This window comes from Pholcus phalangioides, unplaced genomic scaffold (genome assembly GCF_987345545.1).
Source record: "Pholcus phalangioides strain wild (caught in Gottingen) unplaced genomic scaffold, Ppha-v1.0 ptg000024l_1, whole genome shotgun sequence".
NCBI classification, from domain to species: Eukaryota; Metazoa; Arthropoda; class Arachnida; order Araneae; family Pholcidae; genus Pholcus; species Pholcus phalangioides.
This window is the reverse complement of record NW_028301616.1, coordinates 13500322-13521079: the sequence shown is the minus strand read 5'-3', so window position 1 is coordinate 13521079 and position 20758 is coordinate 13500322. Positions and strand designations below refer to the sequence as shown.

Here is a 20758-nt window from a genome sequence, read left to right as displayed (position 1 = left end):
AAAAATCCGTGCATTTCAGAGAAAAAAAATTCTTATATTTTCAAGCAAAATGAATATCTTACGCAAATTTACAATAGAAAATGATTCAAACTTTTTAAGCCGTTTCTTCTGAGTCTCCAAGCTCATCGTAATCCCCTCAGATCATCATAGGGTGCGGCATCTTCGTTTTCATCTTCATCTGGGCTGTCATCGCCATTGTCACTTTCAAACAGGATATCATCTTCAGTTCCGTCCATCGCATTGCTGATGCAACACTTTTTGAAGGATCGGATAATAATTTCGGTGGAAACAGAATTCCACGCCTCATATACCCATTGGCACACTAGGCCAATGTCAGGTTTCTTCAAGGCACCACTTTTTGTAGTTTCTTTATCATCGGAACTCATCCATTCGATCCACAAATGCCTCAAATAGTTTGAAAGGCTTGTTAATGCTCACATCTAAAGGCTGTAAAATCGACGTTAGCCCACCTGGTATTAAATAAAGCCAATGATGTTTTCGATTTCTTTGCCTCGGCTTTGACATTATCGGTTCTGTGGGGTTTGAATATATCCCATACCAATAATGCCGCTTTCTCGAACACTGCTCCGTGTCTTTTGTTCCATATTTCCTGGATCCATTGTAGAATGCCTTTTTCATCCATCCAGCCCTTTTCCTGGGCTTTCACGATCATTCTTGGTGGGAACTTCATGTTCGGAGGAATTTTCTTCCTTTTGAAAATCACAACTGGAGGCAATTTCTTTCCATCGGCCATGCACGATAGCACGACCGTAAATCGTGTTTTTTCGTGCCCAGTTGTTCTAACAAAGATGGTTTTTTTTCCGAGTTCATCAACAGTTCTATTGCTTGGAAAATCGAAAGTAACCGGGGTTTCGTCCATATTACCGATTTGTGACAGTTCAAATCCATGTATTTTTCGCAGTTCAATTATGAACTTCTGGAAAGATTCAATTCTGCTTTCCAATTCTTCTGGGAGATTTTGTGCGATCTTTGTCCGCTGGCGTAAGCACAGGTCGAAACGATTCATGAAACGAGTACACCAACCTGAGGATGCATAGAGCTTTTCTGGATTTGTGTCTTTGAATTTAACACTCTCAGCTAGTTTCGATGCTTTCAGACGAATGGCTGTCCTTGTCACGATTGTACCTTTCAGTCTGAGGTTGTAGCACCCATTCATTCAATTCCTTCTCAAGTTCAGGGAACACCGATACTTTCCCTCGAAGAGCCTTTTTTGTCTTCCGCATGGCTGAAATTTTCTCTTTCATATTCCGCCATTCTCTCACTTGTTTCTCATTGACGTTGTATGTCCGAGCTGCAGCACAGTTATTGTTTTCTTCGGCGAATTTGATAACTTTCAGTTTGAAAGACGCATCATACGCAAATCTTTCAGCTTTCTCCATTTTTGATCGTCGACACTTACTGATACAACACTAGATTTTTCTGTGGGTAATCACGACACACACTTGTACTGCCTGGGAAAAAAATTACCACGTGGATTTAACCAGAAAAGTACTAACACTACTAACACAACCGCCATCTATCTATAGCTACAAAAATCACTGATGATGGCATTGCATGATTTGCAATGCCATCTATCACTACTAATTATTAGCGCCATCTATAGTTACAAAAATAACTATTGATTGAGGGGGGGGGGTCGATATTTTCTCGTCAAAAACTGACCCGAGTATAAGCCGACCCCCCCCAGTTTAGGAACGAATTTTCCCACAAAAAAACTCGGCTTATACAAATACAAATACAAATACAAATACAACGCCACAACAGGCAAAATGCCCAACGAGGTGGCTGATAAAAAGATGCCCATAAAAATATGGTTGTCATATGTATATACACGAGTATATACGGTATTTGAATTTAATGTCGAGCTATTAAATTTAAATTAGGTTGTATTTGTATTTGTAATTTCATACAGGCGCTGAAAGATTGGCAAAGTTCAAAATCACATTCTCGCCAAACTTTTTAATTGCCGATTCCGCGAACATCCTTCTAGCTACAATCGGTCATATCTGCCAAATACTTTTCCATTCCATCAGCTTTCGAAAGAGCCTAGAATAAACTAAATTGGTCGTCTAGTTCAAGAGAAATTTAGTCGTTTGTTTGCAATACATTACTGAAATCCACGTTTGTCGCAGTAATTTTAGTAGGTTTTGGCGACAATTTGATCTCTAAGTGCTCGTAGCTCACCATTAAATACAGATATCCTGTAGATAGAGGTTCGGAGAGAGCGCAAACCATCCCAAGATGGTCTCTCTGGGCGGTCAGCGGTTATATCTGTCTGTCTGTAGATAGAGGTAGTGTCATCTTATAGGGTTTTTTATACAAAATCAAATTGTCGCCAAAATCAGTAACCACCAATTCCAAATTTTTGTCGAATATATATCGACAAATGCTGATTTCAGTGATGTATTGCAAACGAAAGACTAAATTTCTTCTGAACTAGAAAACCCACATATGGTTTATTGTAGATTCTTTCCGAAGTTGATGGAATGGAAAAGTTTTGGCAAATTTGACCTATTATAGCTAGAATGGTGTTCGCAGAATTGGCGATTAAAAGTTTTGGCGACAATTCGATTTTGAACTGCCAAATCTTTCAGCGCTTGAAGCTCGCTATTGCAACCAGATATTCCGGTATTTTTTCCATAATCGATTATCCACCATAACTCGAAAACATTTTGATATAGGACATGGTTGCTAGAGGTTTGTTTCATGATCCACTTGGGCTTGTCTGTCAACCTCTTCCGTTTGGCAAAATAGGTTGGATTCACAACCAACTCGTGAGAAATTCCAAACAGGAATGTTTACGAAGTACACGTACGGTTAAATAGTATTAGTAATATGTCTCCCACATTTTTTGAGGTGAAAATGGCAAATGTCTGAATTTTCGTTTTATGTAAGTATCGTGTTCAAAGTCTCTACGGTAGCTTGAAGGACCGCTCCATGACAACCACATGGTGGTAAACTTACGGAACATACTCAGACCAATAGCTATCAGATTTTCATCCCATTGCCTATCAGTTTTCCCACTGCACTCCAATAAATCCTCCAGCTGTTCCTGATCGATCTCCTAACTTGTTCTCTATCATTATAGAGAGAGAGAGAGAGACTCGTTCCTTCGATAATCCTTAAAAAGATCTGTATCCATACCTTTATGAAATCGGTCATAACTGAACACGATCAGGAACAATCTGATTCCCCAGATCTCTCCAGAGCATTTGCAGGATATGAGCTATCTCTCCTCTCAATCTAGAGAGCTACAAAAATAGTAATCAGAGATGATCAAGATCACTACATCAAGTAACTTCTTCCAGAAAGGAGCTGTCAGGTAATATTTTTGACGCCAAAAAATGTCCTTGAAGAGCAGAAACGAAACAAAAAAAATACCTCGTTCTTTCTTATAGAGATCCTAAAACGAGGAACATCCTTAAAAAAATGGGTGTCTTCTCTCTTTTGCCATTTTGGTGCGTAATTTGTTCTCGATCTGCGCGCATGTCTTCAAAGGAAAAGAAGGTTTTTTTCCTCTTCGTTTTCGAGAACCATGCAATTTGCTCGAAGGGAAATGCTTTTTTGAATTTTTCTGCAAAAAAGAAAGGGTATTTCCCTTCGGTTTTTTACTACATGTACCTCGTTTTAGCTCCGAGAAGAGGCCGCAGGTTTGTGGCAAAGGTTTCTGCATTTGTCGTATTCTTCGAGAATAACGTAAAGAAAACACAAACGGAATCTCATTTCCCCTTCGAGCGGAGTTTCGTTTTGTTTTTTCCGTAAATACCTGTTTTCGAAGGAGTAAGGATTGCATTTTTGTAGGATGGTTTGAAGAAGACATCGTGGTTCTGGATCGCATACAACACGCATTACTTTTTGTGAGAAATATTTTAGCTGGAGAAATATTCAGGCCAGGAGACTTGTCTTAGACGGGGAAGTCCATATCAGACGCTTGGCCCGCTTCGAAAATAATAGCAGGACCAAAGCTTCTTAACGATTCCGGAGCCCCGGAATTGTTGGGTCTCTTGATCCCCGATTTTGTCCCAAAAATTATTAAATAGTTTAAAAATTCGTAGAAGTTGAAGAAATTAGTATATTCGAATGCGTTTTGTAAAAAAGTTATTCTCACCAAATGGAATTTTATATGGGATAGGGTAAAAAATAAGTTCAAATTTTTCTCGATAGAAGGCGTCGCACGAATGAAAATCACTGGAAATATGCAAGGCAGAATCAATGAAATGCAGGAAGGACGATTAAAAGATCATTTCTGAATTTACATATGGCTTTTATTGTGATGTTGACATTGGTGAATAAAGAGGATTATTGGGGAAGTTGTTTTTCTCTCCTCAGCCACACACGTTTACCTTAGTTGAAATTTTGTGAACGTTTGGGAAGCAGAAGGGATTGAAGAAAGGTTCAGGTCCAATCACTTCTGCCGGACTGGTTTACAGCGTCTTCTATCGACAAAAATTTGAACCAATTTTTTTCTGTAACAAACAAAATTATTTGAGAATAACTTCTTGTCATAACAATTTTTTCACAATGCGCATTCAAATACATAAATTTTTTTTTATGTTTATAAAATTTTGAACTATTTACGAGTTTATAGAACCAATTCACATATTTATACAATATTTGAATAGAAAAATAAAATTTCTTTAGGAATTCACCGGAATAAGTTTTCCATCATTTTAGACTAGCGGTTGCTACCTTTAGTACATAATTTCTATGGTAGAAGCTGTAAGGCCTCTTTTAATTATCTGTCAAATTTACTGATTTATTTTACTTTCCTGAAGTCGCCGCGGAGTCCCTGGGAAGTGCACGCAGAGCACCGGTTGAGAACCGCTGCTATAGACCTCTTTGCATCAGGGAAAGGCAAATATTTTTTGCGAGTGACTATTAAGTCAGGCTTGACACGAGTGTAGCCATGGCTTCACCCTCTTGACTGAGCCAACTCGTAAGGGGTTATTCAAGTATTACGTCAGCATCGATGGGGGGGGGGTTCCGATTTGCTGACTTTTGATGACAAGGGGGGATGGGGGTTTGGAACATACTCCTATTGATAAGTCCCCTGCAGAGCCACTTTAGTGATCATTCAAGTGCTCTGGAAATGTGTTCTGACCGCTAAAGTGCTCTGGAACTGTGTCACGCATCACTCACGTGATCCGTAATTACGCCACGGATCACTTAAGTAATTTGGGAATGTTCCGCGGGTAACTTGAGAGATGTAGAACCGCAATGGGAGCCGCTTAAGTGCTCTAAAACTGTGCCACGTGTCACTCAAGGGATCTCTAAATGTGGCACGGATCGTTGAAGTGTTCTGGATCTGTGTCGCGGATTACTTAAGTGATTTTTGAATGTGAAAGTGATCTTTGAGGCCTACTTCAGTGATCTGAAAATGTGCCCCACGCCACTTAAATACTCTCGAATTGTGCCGGGGGTCATTTAAGCGATTTGTGAATGTGCCGCTTAGTTCATTTTTACAAAATTAGGTTTAAGGGGGGAGCAAGCCACATCAGATTAACCTTCAGGGCCACATTTGGTCTGCAGATTTAACATATATGGCTGAAAGGGTGGGTCACAATGAATTTCTTATAGAGAAATTTTGAGTTCTTACCCTTCAAATAGCATTGGGATTAAGAGAAATTGATTTTGACAACACACATATAAAGGTATTTTCTTTCGAAATTTTAATTTTTTTTTTAAATTTTCGCATTGAAAAATAATTTTTTTTCGTCTGCGGGGGTGCACGAGCTCCCTATGCCCCCCCCTCCCGCGTACGTTTCTGATCCCACCAATATGCGTTAGGAGGTAGGGGGCAGTGCTGATGAAATTTTGCTGACAAGGTGGAGGGGAGGGGGGTCAGAGTTTTGCTGACAAGGAGGGGGTCAAAAATGGCTAAAAATTTGCTGACGTAATACTGGAACGGCCCTAAGATCCCATGCTGTATCTGTACCTCCTACCTGCCACATGGATAGTTCCATCACCCCCCTTCCCAAGGGGCGATATCGCCCTTTTTTTTTAATTTTAATGGGCGATAAATTTAGATTTGGTCTATCTTCACAACTCGTAAAGCTGTCGCTACACGCTGCCGAAATTTGTGAAACAGTTCGTAACGACGCAAGGAATTTTACATCACCTAATTTTTAAAATCAGTTTATGTTCAGAAACTCGGATACACCTCAAAACACGGACCGTCGGAGTGTATAGAAAAGACGCTTTCCACTTGCGACCAACATCAGAAAGCAACCCATAGCTCACGCTCCAGGGAAAGTAAATCGAAAATCCATTTATGAGCACCGTTGAGACATCTCTTTTGAATAGTCAACTTGAAAAATGTCCCGGATGCGTTTCTCCCATCGTGGATGAAGTATACAACTCTAGACAACTCCGTCTCTTGCTTATTATCACCTCAATGGCTCGTATTCCTTCGAGTCGTGACTCGAATCTTGCGGATATCCGTTCCATCTTACAGCATTTTGGAGGAATCCGTGCCGGGATTACCAAAAGAGCCCGGAATCCATTTAATAATTCATTTCTCCTCGTATAAAATTCGAAACTAATTTAAAATTGGATTTTTTCCTTAAAATTCAACAACAACAACAAAAATCAAGCCTCTATGGTAAAAGTTATTTTATCATTTATTATCTTATTTTGTGTTAGTGGATAGGATAGATATCTCTCTCAGCTGCAAGAAATAGATAAAAACCAATAAAAACCAACCATTTCCTGAAAGAGAATCTAATGAGCCTTCTCTGTGATCAGATTCCGGGTTGTTGGCCTATTTGTAGAATCGGTACACGTCTGTGGTGGGCCATAAAATTGTTATGGAGAGTATACCATCGAATAAACGACTAATATTTTAAGGAATACACCATGGATGATTAGAAAAGCAAGTATTTCTCTCTCTGTGGCCGTGCTTTCTTCGATTTTATAATTAGATAAGAGTTTTAAATGTGTTTTGTATACAGTCAAACCTCGTTAATGAGTCACTCTTGGGAGAGCAAAAATATGACTTAGTAAGCGGAGTGACTCGTTAAACGGAGTAAGCCATAGCTGTGCCAATTCCTGCCTGAGAGCAACTGGGACTTGCAAAAGGTGACCCGTTAAGCGGAGTGACATGTTAACCGGATGACGCACTAACGAGGTCTGACTGTATATTCGAGGTCTGACTCCCTTACTTTGGACTGGAATCACAATTTTAATTTGATATTCATTCTCCACCAGAAATGTCTCTGAAGTTCAACGGGGCTGATACCTTTTAACAGGGTCAAAAATTCTTAAAAAGTTGTGTTCTAGTACAAGGGTGCTCAACCTTTTTGGAGAGTCCAAGTCCACTTCGTGATTAATAGCAATGATAATAAATTCTTGACCAGCAGGAAAAACAAATGAGAGAAGCGATTTGCGGACCATAACCACCATGACACCAAACATGGCCCCCGCTCTGTCCTTCGCGGGATATAAGCGGATTACCTTGCGGCTGGGCCGCGCTGGAAGAACGATTTGCGGACCGGCAAAAGATAATGAATAAGTGGGAGGAAAAACCCATTAAGTGACCGATAGAAAATAAATAATTTGCGGACCGGAAGAAAAAGAATAAACGTGGGAAATAATTTGCGGTACGGCAAAAAATAAATAAACAAATTATAAAAAATAATAAATAAATAAATAAATTGAAAAAACTAATAAACAAAAATAAATTTTTACCACAGCAGAAAATAAATAAGCGGGGGGGAAATAATTTGCGGACCGGAGAAAATAAATTGTTAACCGGCAGAAGGTAAATTTGGATAAAAAATTTGCGGAGAAGCAAAAAATAAACAAGTTGGAAAAATTAATATAAAAACGTACTCATTGTTGACCAGCAGAGAAATTGGAAGAAAATGAATAAATTTGGGAAATAATTAGCGGATTGGGTGTAAAATGAATGAATTGTAAATATTAGTAGAAAAAAATATACGTAAATTATTGACCGACAGGAAACTAATTAATTGTAGAAATAATTTGTTGACCAGCAGAAAATTATTAAATAAAGCAGAAAAATTAATAAAAGAATAAATTTTTGACCGGCACAAATTTGTATAAAATTGAATAAAAAATTTGCTGCCAGCCAAAAATAAATAAATTGGAAAAATTAGTAAAAATCCCGTCAGAGGGCGCGACGCTTGATAAAATGTCGCTCTTGGAAATTCTCATGGACCAGCGGTTCAAGAACACAGATCTGAAACGATTTTCATACAATTTTCATTTTACAGGAAATCAAGAAAATATTAACCAGACATTACCAAATAGAAATTTAATATATTATCAAGAAAAATATAAAAGTCGGACTTGTGTGTGACATTCCTTTGTGGAGGAAAATGAAATCATACATTCGATTATGTATTAATCAATTTTATTTTGGCGTCACAATGGTCACATTGAGCCAAAAATGGACAGGACATGTCATTTTCCCCCCCTCCTAGTGCGATCAATCAAGAAAATGAAAGGTTACATTCGTGTACACCTTATGTGAAGCGTTTTTGTACGTGTCAGCTGTTGCCATTGCGTCTTTTTATGATGTTGAAGTAAACATTTCGTGGCAACACACGGGGACATTGACATTTCCAGTCTGGCTTTTATCGTAATCGGTATAATTTGAATGTTGCTAAAGATGCTGCTGAACTTTAGTTGTATTTTTAGATACTTGACATTAAATAAAATGGCGTAATGTTGCTCAAATTTGTGGAGATATTTATGAAGTCTATGGACACGATGCTTATCAACATTTCCAAAATTGCAGACATTTGCAAAAACATTTTATGGGAGGAAGAGTAAAGTAATAAAATAATGCAAAACATTAATTATGATGTATACACAAAAGCAATATACAAACCTTCTATGCATTTTAAATAGTCGGCAAGTCTCCTGTGCATTCCGAGGAATACCCTAGCGTCTTACTCATTTAAAAGATTTGCAAACATTTTTAAGCATTTCTATGGACTTTCATGACTCCTACACATTTCTATGGACTTTCATGACTCCTACGCATTTCTATGGACTTTCATGACTCCTACGCATTTCTACGGACTCACACAATTCTCCTACCCATTCCGAGGAGCGCGTTCCCTATGCATTCCCAGTCTTCAACAAGTGTCTGGCATATTTCCAGTAACATGCAGGCCTCTTACGTATTTCTGGGACATGAAAGACGGCCAAGAATCTCTTATGCATTTCTCTAGTGTAATCGAGCATCTGGTGCATTTCTTGGGATTTGCCCACACAAGTCTTCTATGCATTTCAAGGGATACGTGAGTTTTCTACGCATCTCTAGACGTGCGCAAGATTTGTGCGTATGCCTAGGATGTTAGAAAGTTTCAAAAGTATTTATAAGTTGAGCAGGTCTTGGCAATTTCTGCGAAGGGAAAGTCTTGACGCATTTCTAAGTAAGCAGGTATTCATTTATTTCTAGGATGAGCAGGTATTCATTTATTTCTAGGATGAGCAGGTATTCATTTATTTCTAGGATGAGCAGGTATTCATTTGTTTCTAGGATGAGCAGGTATTCATTTATTTCTAGGATGAGCAGGTATTCATTTATTTCTAGGATGAGCAGGTATTTGCTGATTTATATGGTCGTCAAATCTTGACGCATTTCTTAGGTGGGCAGATATTCACGGCTTTCTAGGGTAAAAAGGGTCTTGACGATTGCCAAGGGTGAGCAGGTATTCATTGATTTCTAAAGGTGGTCAGGTTTTGACGCATTTCTTTGGTCAGCAGGCCTAAGAAATGCCATTTTTAAAGTGATCAGGTCCTTATGATTTCTCACGTGATCAGGTCCTTATGATTTCTCACGTGATCAGGTCCTTATGATTTCTCACGTGAGCAGGTATTCATTGATTTCTAGATTGCGTCAGATCGTCACGCATCCCTTGGATGAGCAGGTCGCGATAATTTTTTGGGTGAGAGGTATTGGTAAATAATTTTTTTGTTTGATCAAGTCTTGACAATTTCCAGGGCGAGCACATCTGGACACACTTCTAGAGTGAGCAAGTTGATAATCACGCAGATATGAGAGGAACTGACCGTGGTGAATTTATAGGGATGCGCAAGTCCCTTAAGCGCATTCTCAGAAAAAAAACCCCATAAAACCCAAAAAAAATTGAAGCATTGGAAGATTGAGACCTACGGAACTATCGCAGAGGACGATGATATCATATCGAACCCAATTCCCAAAACTGAGTGCTGGAAACTTCACGGAGATTCCAGAAAATACCTCTAAAAGTACCGTTTCGAAACATCTCATGAACAAGTCAGAGAAAAACTTTATAAATCGATATTCAATATATGTGTGTGACGTGCTTCTGAAACGCACAGAAAAAAGATCCATTTATTTCAGGAGCCCGTTTATTCTTTGGTCACCTAAAATGATATCCCATGAGAGGAGACGAAGGGATGGCTTTATCTCATCCATCATAATGACCAGACATCGCGCCTTATCTTATCTCGCAACTTCCATCCATTTCACTCTCATAAAAATTTATGGCTTGTAAAATCAGTCGCTGAAGTGATGCTGTGTCAAAAGCCACGTAGATGACATTTTTTCGCTTCGAAAACGGATAAATTCTACGATGGACGAAATACTGGAAAAATAGATTAAAAAATGGCACAAAAATGAAGTAAATATCTAAGAGATACTGACCCCGGGCCTGGCAAATGAAGTAAATATCTAAATATATAGATTTGAAGACTTTTGAACAGTTACTCTTAGCTGGAAAAACTCGAAAGAAAAGCTTGATTTTAAAATAAAATGTGGACGATATATACAGAGTGATTCCATAATTCCCCTTTCTGCATTTTACTGGCGAACCGTTGATCCTAGAGGCATACTTACCTTAGTTCCTTATCGTATCAACAGTCCCTTCATTTTCCGCTAGAGGCGCTGTCTCCCACTATTGCTACTCTGCGACCGTGTTGGTAGACAAACATTATTCAACAACAGTGCTTTCTTTATTACCTTGAGCAAGTTCATCCAACAACAATGTTTCCATTTTGACATTGAACTGGCTTTTTTTTTTTACATTATAACAATGGTTTTCAAAATTTCCGGCGAGCAACAATTGTGGTTTTCTCAACAATGCAATTTCGGAATAATATATTTTTTGAGATAGAAAATACGCGTGAGATTAAGCCCTTTATACCACTTGAATGGAGGTTAAATGTAATAAAGCTAAACGTGTTATATCAGACAAAACCATCTCAACGCCTTCTGGTGATACATTTAAGAATTTCTTTAGGTAAATTTCAATTTGAAAGCCAAACGAAATACAAAAAAGAAATTCGAACTACGGTAATGAATTCAAAATGCAGTAGAGTGATGCACTAAAGATGCGGTAACAAGGCTCCCTACTCTTTGAGGGCCTCCCTCCCCCACACTTGTGATTATAAAAGTGTAAAAACAATATTTTCGGCAATAATAATCAAGCGAAGTGACTGTTTCAACTACGAAAATGGTTATGAATATTTACAACTAGCTAACTTTTACCCATGGTCCATTGTTGTGGTGGGCCACAGGCTTCATGAGAAGTTTGAATTTGTCCCGCAATGCCTGAAAGGTTGAAAACTTCTGGTGTACATCTTATAGCACCTGCAATATCCTGAATGCTTGGTTCACTGCATAGTCATCTTTATTGTAACGAAGCCATAAAAAAGGAGCAACAACGTGTTTCTTCGCACCCCACAAATTTCATCTTCTTCGTCCGAGATTCGACTCGAAATCACGGAAATAGACTTCAGAAAATATTAATTATTATAATTAATAAATCTACTGTCTGTTTCAGGGGTTACTCTTCATACAGACTTCATAAAACATTAATGAACAACTTTTCTTGAAAATTGGAGTGAAATACCATCAGATCAATTTCTTGACACACACACACACATTGCTAGTCTCGTGCAGGAGAAACAAACAAACAAACAGAGACATGATGTTTCAGATTTTTCAAACTCGGTTACAACGACCTCGGATATCTAAGATATAATGTTAATGACGAGGTGTTTATTGCCTATTTCGATAGCGAATAATGAACTTTTTCTTTCAAGTCGTCGAAAGGCACTGCGCTCGGATATAACGGTGATTTTTTTTTAGAGCCTTTGCTGTTGTAATGTTTACCGAAAAAAATTATGATTTTAATTTATTTTCAAATTTTAGGATCAATAGTCATTGATCAATAATTTGTATGTCTGTCATTTTATACTTACAACCTAACAACAGCACTGTCATAATGATGACAGTGATTGTCCAGTTTCCATTTTATACGGTCACACACAGGGACATAGGCCGAGATCCTGGTAGCCATAAATGCTGATAAGTTTTTTAAAGTGAACCACAGGCACATGGATCGGAATCCTTAATTCTGTTTCTTACTCACAGTCGTTATCTCTTCATGCTTTTTCAATCTTTGGCTTGACCTCACGTATCCTAGGCACTAAAGCCAGGCCTACGGGCTGAAATTGCGTCCGAGTGGCGCCGTGGTAGGTTATTCATCTTCCACTATTAAGGTTACCGTTAAGATCTACGGGTTTGAATCTGGGCAAGGACATCAAAAACAAGTTCGTTACCTACTGTGCGATCATCGGTGGATGGCACCTTCATTTTCCGCTGGTTGGAAATTGTCGTATGACGATACATGACCGGAGTTTGTGGGCAGTAAAGTAAGCCTATGGGCTGGGATCTCTTTGGATATTTTTTCACACTATATATAAATTCAGAGTGTAAGAAAAAATGAAATGAGTTTCACGAAGAGCCCCATCAGTGCCTCCAATATGGAGGCCATGATGCTTGGAATTTACTTCACAGCCTATATTTTAACCGTTTGCCTGATGGGTTTTTAATTTTTTTTTTGCACAGAAATGTCAGATTTTCATTTCTGCATTATATTCATGCACTAGGCATAACCGATATTTACAGAAAATCGTACTTAAATTTTTTTATTTAAAAATTGTAAAGTTTTGATTCACTTATTAACTAATTTTTCTTAAAATTAATTTTTTTTCAGAAGCTCCAATTTGAATTTTTTTTTCATGGAATATAAAATGTTATAATCTAGTGATTATCCACCAATTATAATCTAGTTCTCGGATGGATTATTTAACCGAACTAGATTATGTATCTATGTTATTATATAGATTACGAGATTATGCATCTAGATATCATTATATTGCTTTTGCATGAAGCCATAATCATTTATGCATATTTATTTGAATGTTTACTTTTCGTTAGCGTCCTCTAGGGACAAAGATTACGTTGTCTGTGCTAGGTACGGGCAAGTCATTTTTGGGAAGAAACGGATGCTTATCTCAGAATCAACGTAATCTTCAAGAGCTTGAAGTTCTTCAGTAAGATTTCAATGATAGTCAGTAATCGGACGATGCTACAAAGGAATTAACGAAACAATGCAAAGAGCCATAGACGAGGCAACAACGGAAAGAGAAAAGAATATATGCAACCTTTAAAACTATAAGAAGAAATAAAAGAGCTTATAAGGGGGAAAAAACAAATGGAGGAAAAAATTTCAGCACACAAACGAGATTCCCACCTTTCAAAACAATTTATAACAGAAAAACGGTTGGAGTCAGATGGACTTTTAGAAAATATTGGAATGACAGATGGAGAGATTGGCTTCAAGAATCAAAAGCGGAAGATGGGTCCCTTTTCGACGTGTATAAAAGAATGAAAGCTAACCCGCAAATTTCACCACCAATTTATAATAGTCAGCACGAACTATTATATGAAGACCAAGCGAAAAGCAGACGAATTTGCAAGAACTTTCGAAAACCAATTTCCCCAAATAGCAACACACCACAAGGGCTCGTAGATGATGGGAATGAGGAAATGCAAAGATATTTTTTTCAACAATATTCCAGCACAAGATTTCAGTATTTTAATCATCACACAAACGTAAAAGAGCTAGAAGAAATAACCGAAAAAATTAAGCCAAAGTAAACCGCAGGATTTGACGGCCTAACTTCAAAGGCAATAAAAACGCTTCCCTCAAACATGATAGTCTCAATTGTTAACTTTTTCAACGGACTCCTTGATAAACTGTACTTTCCAGACTACCGGAAAATTGCTATTATGAAAGTTTTACCGAAGCAAAGAAAACCAAAGGAGTACTGCAATTCTCATACAGGCCCATCGCTCTTCTTCCACATGTCTAAATTATTCGAAAGGGTATTTGCAGCAAGATATTAAATTTACAGAAGGCTACAACCTAGCCAGAGATGAGCAATTTGGTTTCGAAAGGGGCCGCGGTACTACAAATAACCTCGTGAGGGTGGTGGAATGACTTCAAGAGACTAAAACTCACAAAAACTTTTCATTAGGGGCTTTTTTAGATTATAACAAGGTATTCGATTGCATTTGGCACGAGAAGCTCCTAAATAGATGATCAACACAGAGGTTATTCTTCGATGATCATTAAATTTTTGCGACCATTCTTATTTTTCCGAACATTTCAGGTGAAAATAAGGGAAGTGTATTCTTCCAAAAAGTGCTCCCTCCGGATTGGCCACAGGGCCCTCTATCGGAAAAATCTGAACTTTTTCGAACCAAAAATAATCTCTCTTCGGGGGAATAATTTTTTCGCAAAAGAACCTCATTAAAATACACTAATTCCTCCAATTTTTACGCATTTATGGGACACCCTGTATTTCAATCAAACATCTTGCTCAATATCTTAACAACAACAGAACTTTTCAATCCTTTTAAATATCACAATGAGTGAGAACAGTAATTTGACAGATTATTCCGTGTGTGGCAACACCAATTTGAACTTGACATTAGAATGTAAAAATTATAATTTTGATAGCATTTAAATTAAATTACAATCTTAATTTTTTTGTATTTATTGGTTTCGTATTCAAATTTCTAACGTTGTGAATGAGTTTTTTGTATGGGACTTACTGTCGAAGAAAAGTCTTATTTATTCGATGTTTCAGGTTTGAATATTCCAGGAAAATGGAAATTTGAATATACGCTTGAGAGAGAATCGCACGTGATATCGAATGGGAATTGCAAATTTCGACGGGGAGGGAAGAAAGAATAAGAAAACGATTTAAGGATTCGCGAATCTTATTCGAATTACGGGAGAACTTTTCGTCCAAAATGCCAAACGTAGTTTCAACACATATAAATGGCAAAATATTAGATCTTTCCACGTTTATGGAAATGATGATATTGTCTAGACTTTCCGTCTAACACGAAAAACACATTTTAAGAAACTTTCTCGGCTTTTTTATTTTCATCTTAGGGAGGAGAGGAAACAAAATTACTCTGCCATGTTTATTTTTTTCTTAGCAGTTAACGACAATTTAATTGACGGAGGGTTTTTTTCTTGAAGTTTATTTGGAAAAATTACTTTTTTTCTTTTAAAATTAAATGAATCCAATTTCTTCAATTTTTGGTAAAAGTCAGTATTTTCTCATAACGTACGTCTTTTTATGTTGTTGTACTAATATTTTCTTGATTCTGAAATATATTTTTGTTGTCATTGATAATTATGGATTTTTTTTTCCTTGTTTTCGAGATAAAATTCAAGGAAAAATTGATTTAAATATGGGAATGAAAAAAAGTCATGTAATTAATTAGTTATGATTAGTTATTTATGAATATTATTATTATTAATTCATTAATTGATTAATTGTAAATTATTAATTGTTCGTTTTAATCATCTTTAAAAAATTATATATCTTTCAAAAACATTCCAAATTTTGTAAGTATTTTTTAATTTAAATTTCCTTTAAGCGGGTAAAATTTAGTAAACGAAAGGTTTGATTATTTTATTTTTTAGTTATTTTGATTCTGAATACATGTATATTATTACTTGTTTATCATTGCATTATCATTGAAAATGCGTATCATTGCATTATCACTGAAAATGTGTATCATTGTATCTGTATTGAAAATGTGTATCATTGTATCTGTATTGAAAATGTGTATCATTGCATTTATATTGGAAATGTGTATCATTGCATTTACATTGAAAATGTGCGTTATTGCGTCCGAATGTACTTATATATTATTATATGTACACTGCTGGCCACCGTAAATGCAACACCCTGAAGGAAGCATGCAAATAATATGAAATTTACAACATGCATTAGCGGAGGTGAGATATGCAAATGATTAGAATTTCAGCGCAGACGCACATCACGCGCGCCTGTGGCGCCACTTCAAAGCGCTATTTAAGGCTTGGAGATTTCGACGATTAGAAGTACGGCAATTGTGTTTTTCTTGTGGTTTTTTCAAAAAAAACGATCATCTTTTGATCAAGTATCCGAGTTCGACAGAGGAAGGATAGTGGCCTACTGAGATTGTGGATTATCTTTCAGGGAAATCGGTAGTCGTGTTCGACGAAACCAAACAACTGTAATGCGGATATGTGATCGTTGGATGCAGGAGGGTACGACGTGTTCGATCGCATCCACCTCAGTGCACCACTTCACGTGATGACAGGCGTATTGTGCGTATGGCAGTGACGGATCGCTCAGCCACATCACGAACCATAGCACAGCACATTCAGTCTGTACCGCATCATCCAGTGTCTGCGCGTACCATTCGACGCCGTTTACAGCAGAGTGGTCTGTCCGCAAGACGTCCATTGCTTCGTCTACCCTTGACGCAGAACCACAGACGTCTCCGCCGCCAATGGTGCGATGAAAGAAGGATGTGGACGGCACAATGGAATGAAATTGTCTTTACTGACGAGTCACGCTTCTGTCTGCAACACCACGATGGTCGGATTCGAGTCTGGAGACACCGTGGAGAGAGGATGCTGAACAGCTGCGTTATGTACCGCCACGCTGGTCCTGCACCGGGTATTATGGTATGGGGCGGTATTGGATATCACTCTCGCACTCCTCTAGTACGCATTGCCGGTACTTTAAAAAGCCAGCGCTACATCTGCGAGGTGTTGGAGCCAGTTGTCCTTCCTTACCTTCAGGGCTTGCCCACAGCCATATTTCAACAGGATAATGCGCGACCACACGTGGCACGCATTGTCCAAAGGTTCTTCGTCAATCGCCAGATTGAATTGCTTCCCTGGCCAGCTCGCTCTCCGGATCTTTCGCCAATAGAAAACATGTGGTCCATGGTTGCTCAACGATTGACCCAGATTACATCCCCAGCTGCCACACCAGATCAACTTTGGCAACGCGTGGAAGCTGCTTGGTCTGCTGTACCCCAAGAACACATCCAAAGTCTCTTTGAATCAATGCCGAGGCGTGTGGCAGCGGTGATATCCAACAATGGCGGCTACTCTGGCTACTGATTTTGGCAGGAACCACACTTCACAGAAGTCTATAAATTTAATCATTTGATGCTTGGTCAACATGTTATCTACAAAATAAATATTGTTGCGATATCTCTTGTCTTTCTTGGTGTTGCAATTTGGGTGGCCAGCAGTGTATATTAATACGTCTACATTCAGAACTTAACCACACCACAAAATCGCTTGAAAATTTCTATAAAAAATCATTTCATTAAAGGTAAATAATTTCATGGTGTCAAAACATGCAAGTTATCAAAGCATTTATACTTGAAATTCACATTTATAGTAATTACTCCGATATTCGCATTTTCAGCAGCAGCTGCTGCTGCAAATATATTTCCCTTTTTTTTTAATGTAATTAAAATTTCCCGGGAGTTCTAGTAATAAACATCATTGAAAAGTTACATTAATACCCCTGATCAAAAAAGGGATCTAGTTATAACGCAAGAGAAGGTGTTTAAGCGCATAAGAACACAAGTACTGAGCAAAATTGTGACCAATTTTCGCTTTTAAAACTGAAAATTACCAATATGTCACGGAAAAGTAGCAAAAAAAAAAACTACGAATTTCCGCATTTATTCGTCAAAATTACCAAATTTTGCATTTACCGCGTTTATTTCACATTTATCGCATCTGTTTCGTAAGTACGAAATTTACGTATCCCTAACCATAAGATATCAATCTAATATTGATAAAAAAATATGTCTCTATGATTTTACAAGATTTGACTTAATAATACAAATTTTATTCAAGCTCAATTTTTTGGTTGTTGCAGGATCACCCCTGTGGTTACTTCTGCATATCGCTCCAATCAAAAATGAGAAAGACACGGTGGTGCTGTTCCTGCTGACTTTCCGGGACATAACTGCGCTGAAGCAGCCTCTGGAGGATGACGCCTCTAAAGGTAAGGAACAGTCGTCAAATGGTGCATCATTTCATTAATTATTCATGTTTAATGTCTGTCGCCATGGGAACTTCATCTAGACCTCTGAAAAAAGACACGAATCCCGCGACCAGCATTGTCATGCACTAAAATCACGCCATGTAAGAGCATGCGGCTTGCCGACGTGTCATTATAGCGAGCCGACCAAAGTCCTTATTCATGCTCACTCACACTATTCACTAGGCCATCTTGAACCTACCACTACCACCACTGAACCACACAAAACTGCACTTAAGTGTTCCTCTGAGGAACTTCTAAGGAATTGGGGCATGTTGGAATTCACCACGCATGTGTTATATATACCTAACTTAAAATTTGTTTCTGAGGAATGCCTGTCCTGTGTTTTCAGATGTGCTGCCACATTGTCTTTGGGGTTTGGAAGCAAACAACTCCACAGGTTATTTTGCCTGTTGTGTTATTATGCGTGAATTTTAAATGTTGTTGGCTTAATTTCTCTCTCTATGGAGAAGCAGGGCTATACAAATACTGAAATACAAATACATACAAACTTTGCTACCTTTCTATCATTCTAGTTTAATTTTCTTGACCACTCATTCCTCAAATTTTTCGCTCCGCACTATAACCCGCTTGCTCTCCCCCCCCCCCCACCTCTGACTCCAAGTCACTCTTTTGGTCATTCACATGCTTTCACACGCTTCAGGTCACTCTTTTGGTCGTTCACCGACCTGGTACTTCGCTTTCTAGGTCGCTCCCATGCTTAAAAACTCTCCAAGTCCCTTATTTGGACTGACTTAGTTTCTCGCACGGAGCCGGGTTCCTGGTCTGAAATATTTGGTGCCCCCCCCCCCCATCTATAATAATTTATAGTGTGAATGTAACAAAACATCAAGATAAATAAGTTTTAGATCATAAGGTAATTGCCATGGTCACGGATTTATAATTTTACCACCTATTTCTATACAAATTTTTTCACCCGTCTCCCACTCATTCGTTAAATTTGTCGCCCTGGGCTGTGGCCCGGTAATTCCCACCGTAAATACTCCCCCCGAAAGTTATAAGAGATTCATGAGCAACATTCCGATAGTAACGGACATATATAAAGTTTTTCCTAGAGATGTCGCAATTGTTTCATGGACATCGTGTAACGGAATAAAATATTCGGCCTCGTGTTGCTTGTAACAGTCGATAAGTAAACATGGGATTCCCCCTAATGTCTTCGAATGAATGTCACTAAAGAACAACAAGAGATACACACACACACACACACTCATCCTCGAACAGTCCACGGATATTGATTTGTCTCTGCTGAATTCGGCCGACATGTTAGAGAAGGACCGGTGATAGGAACGTGGCTGTATTTCTAGAATAAAAAATAATAATAACAGTAAATAAATGTAGCCGCTGCTGCTGTCGAAAGTAATGGATATTCTATTGATCAACGCAATGTAAGGGACGAACGCTTTGTTTGGTTCCCACGCAACTTGCCGAAGGCCGAGTTTCAAATTGAAAGGATTCAATTCCTTTTTTTATGTATATATAATGTATAATATATGCCTTTAATGAAGTTTATGGATGCGCGTGAACACGTAGGAACGTCTTATCTAAACTGCACGCGATGGAAAAATCGTTTCTTGAACCTCAAATGGAATCGGGAAATTGCCCTTTTGCGATAGAGTTTACTATGAACACGTGCACAGTATAACAGAGGCTGGTTCGATAAAAATAAAATGAAATTTTAGTAGGATATCCAAAGACTTTAGTAGTAAAAATCCAAATTTTTAGGATATCTTAATGAGAAAGATATCCTAAAAATTCGAATAAGCAGTTTTTGAGGGAAAAACTACTCACAGAGTACGGGAACTTTCATTAGAATCACCCTGTACTTTTTAAAAGTAAATTTGAAATAAATTCTTACGCCAATTCTAGAATACATTTTTTTTTTCATTTTTTGATGTTTTCTTTTCTAACATTTCCATAAATTGGGAGATTTATGAATTAAAAAAATAGTTCCCTTTTCAACCACCAGGTGAAATGGTAACGCTTTCTTTATTGAATTTCATTTTTTCCCCATGGACCATATACCAAGTTTTTCAATGGACTACATCCTCTAGAACGGGTGCTATATGGGTCGAAATAGTGTCAGTATTCTAACGGGTGCTACATTGGTCTGAGCAGTGTCAGTGAACTCAAACTACTACCTACATACAGCTCCCGTTCTGGAAAACACATTCCATTAAAACTTGATATATACGCTAAATGGACCATGAAAAAATTTAAAATGTAATAAAAAATTACACTTTACCACCTGGTGGTAAAAAAGTGAATTTTTTTTTTTAAATTCTGAAATCTCTCTCCCATGGGCTCATTAAGATATCCTAAAAATTTGGCTGTGTTCGGATACGCAGTTTCTGAGAAAAACTACTCAGAATACGGAAACTTTGATTATAATCACCCTGTATTTCAGAAATAATGAGAGAAATAATTTCTTTACAAGAAATAACTTCGAGAATAAGCGGAACCAAAAGCATTTCCCCTTCCATGAAAA

General features: G+C 37.9%; 1 protein-coding gene across 1 annotated transcript in view; it reads left to right on the top strand.

Moving 5' to 3' along the window:
• LOC149068771 (potassium voltage-gated channel protein eag-like) overlaps nt 1–20758 on the top strand; it is a 91810-nt gene that overhangs the window by 26700 nt on the left and 44352 nt on the right. Inside the window, exon 3 of the mRNA XM_089250907.1 lies at nt 18085–18213. Within this exon, the coding sequence (XP_089107033.1) occupies nt 18085–18213 (129 nt within the window). The remainder of the gene's footprint in view (nt 1–18084; nt 18214–20758) is intronic.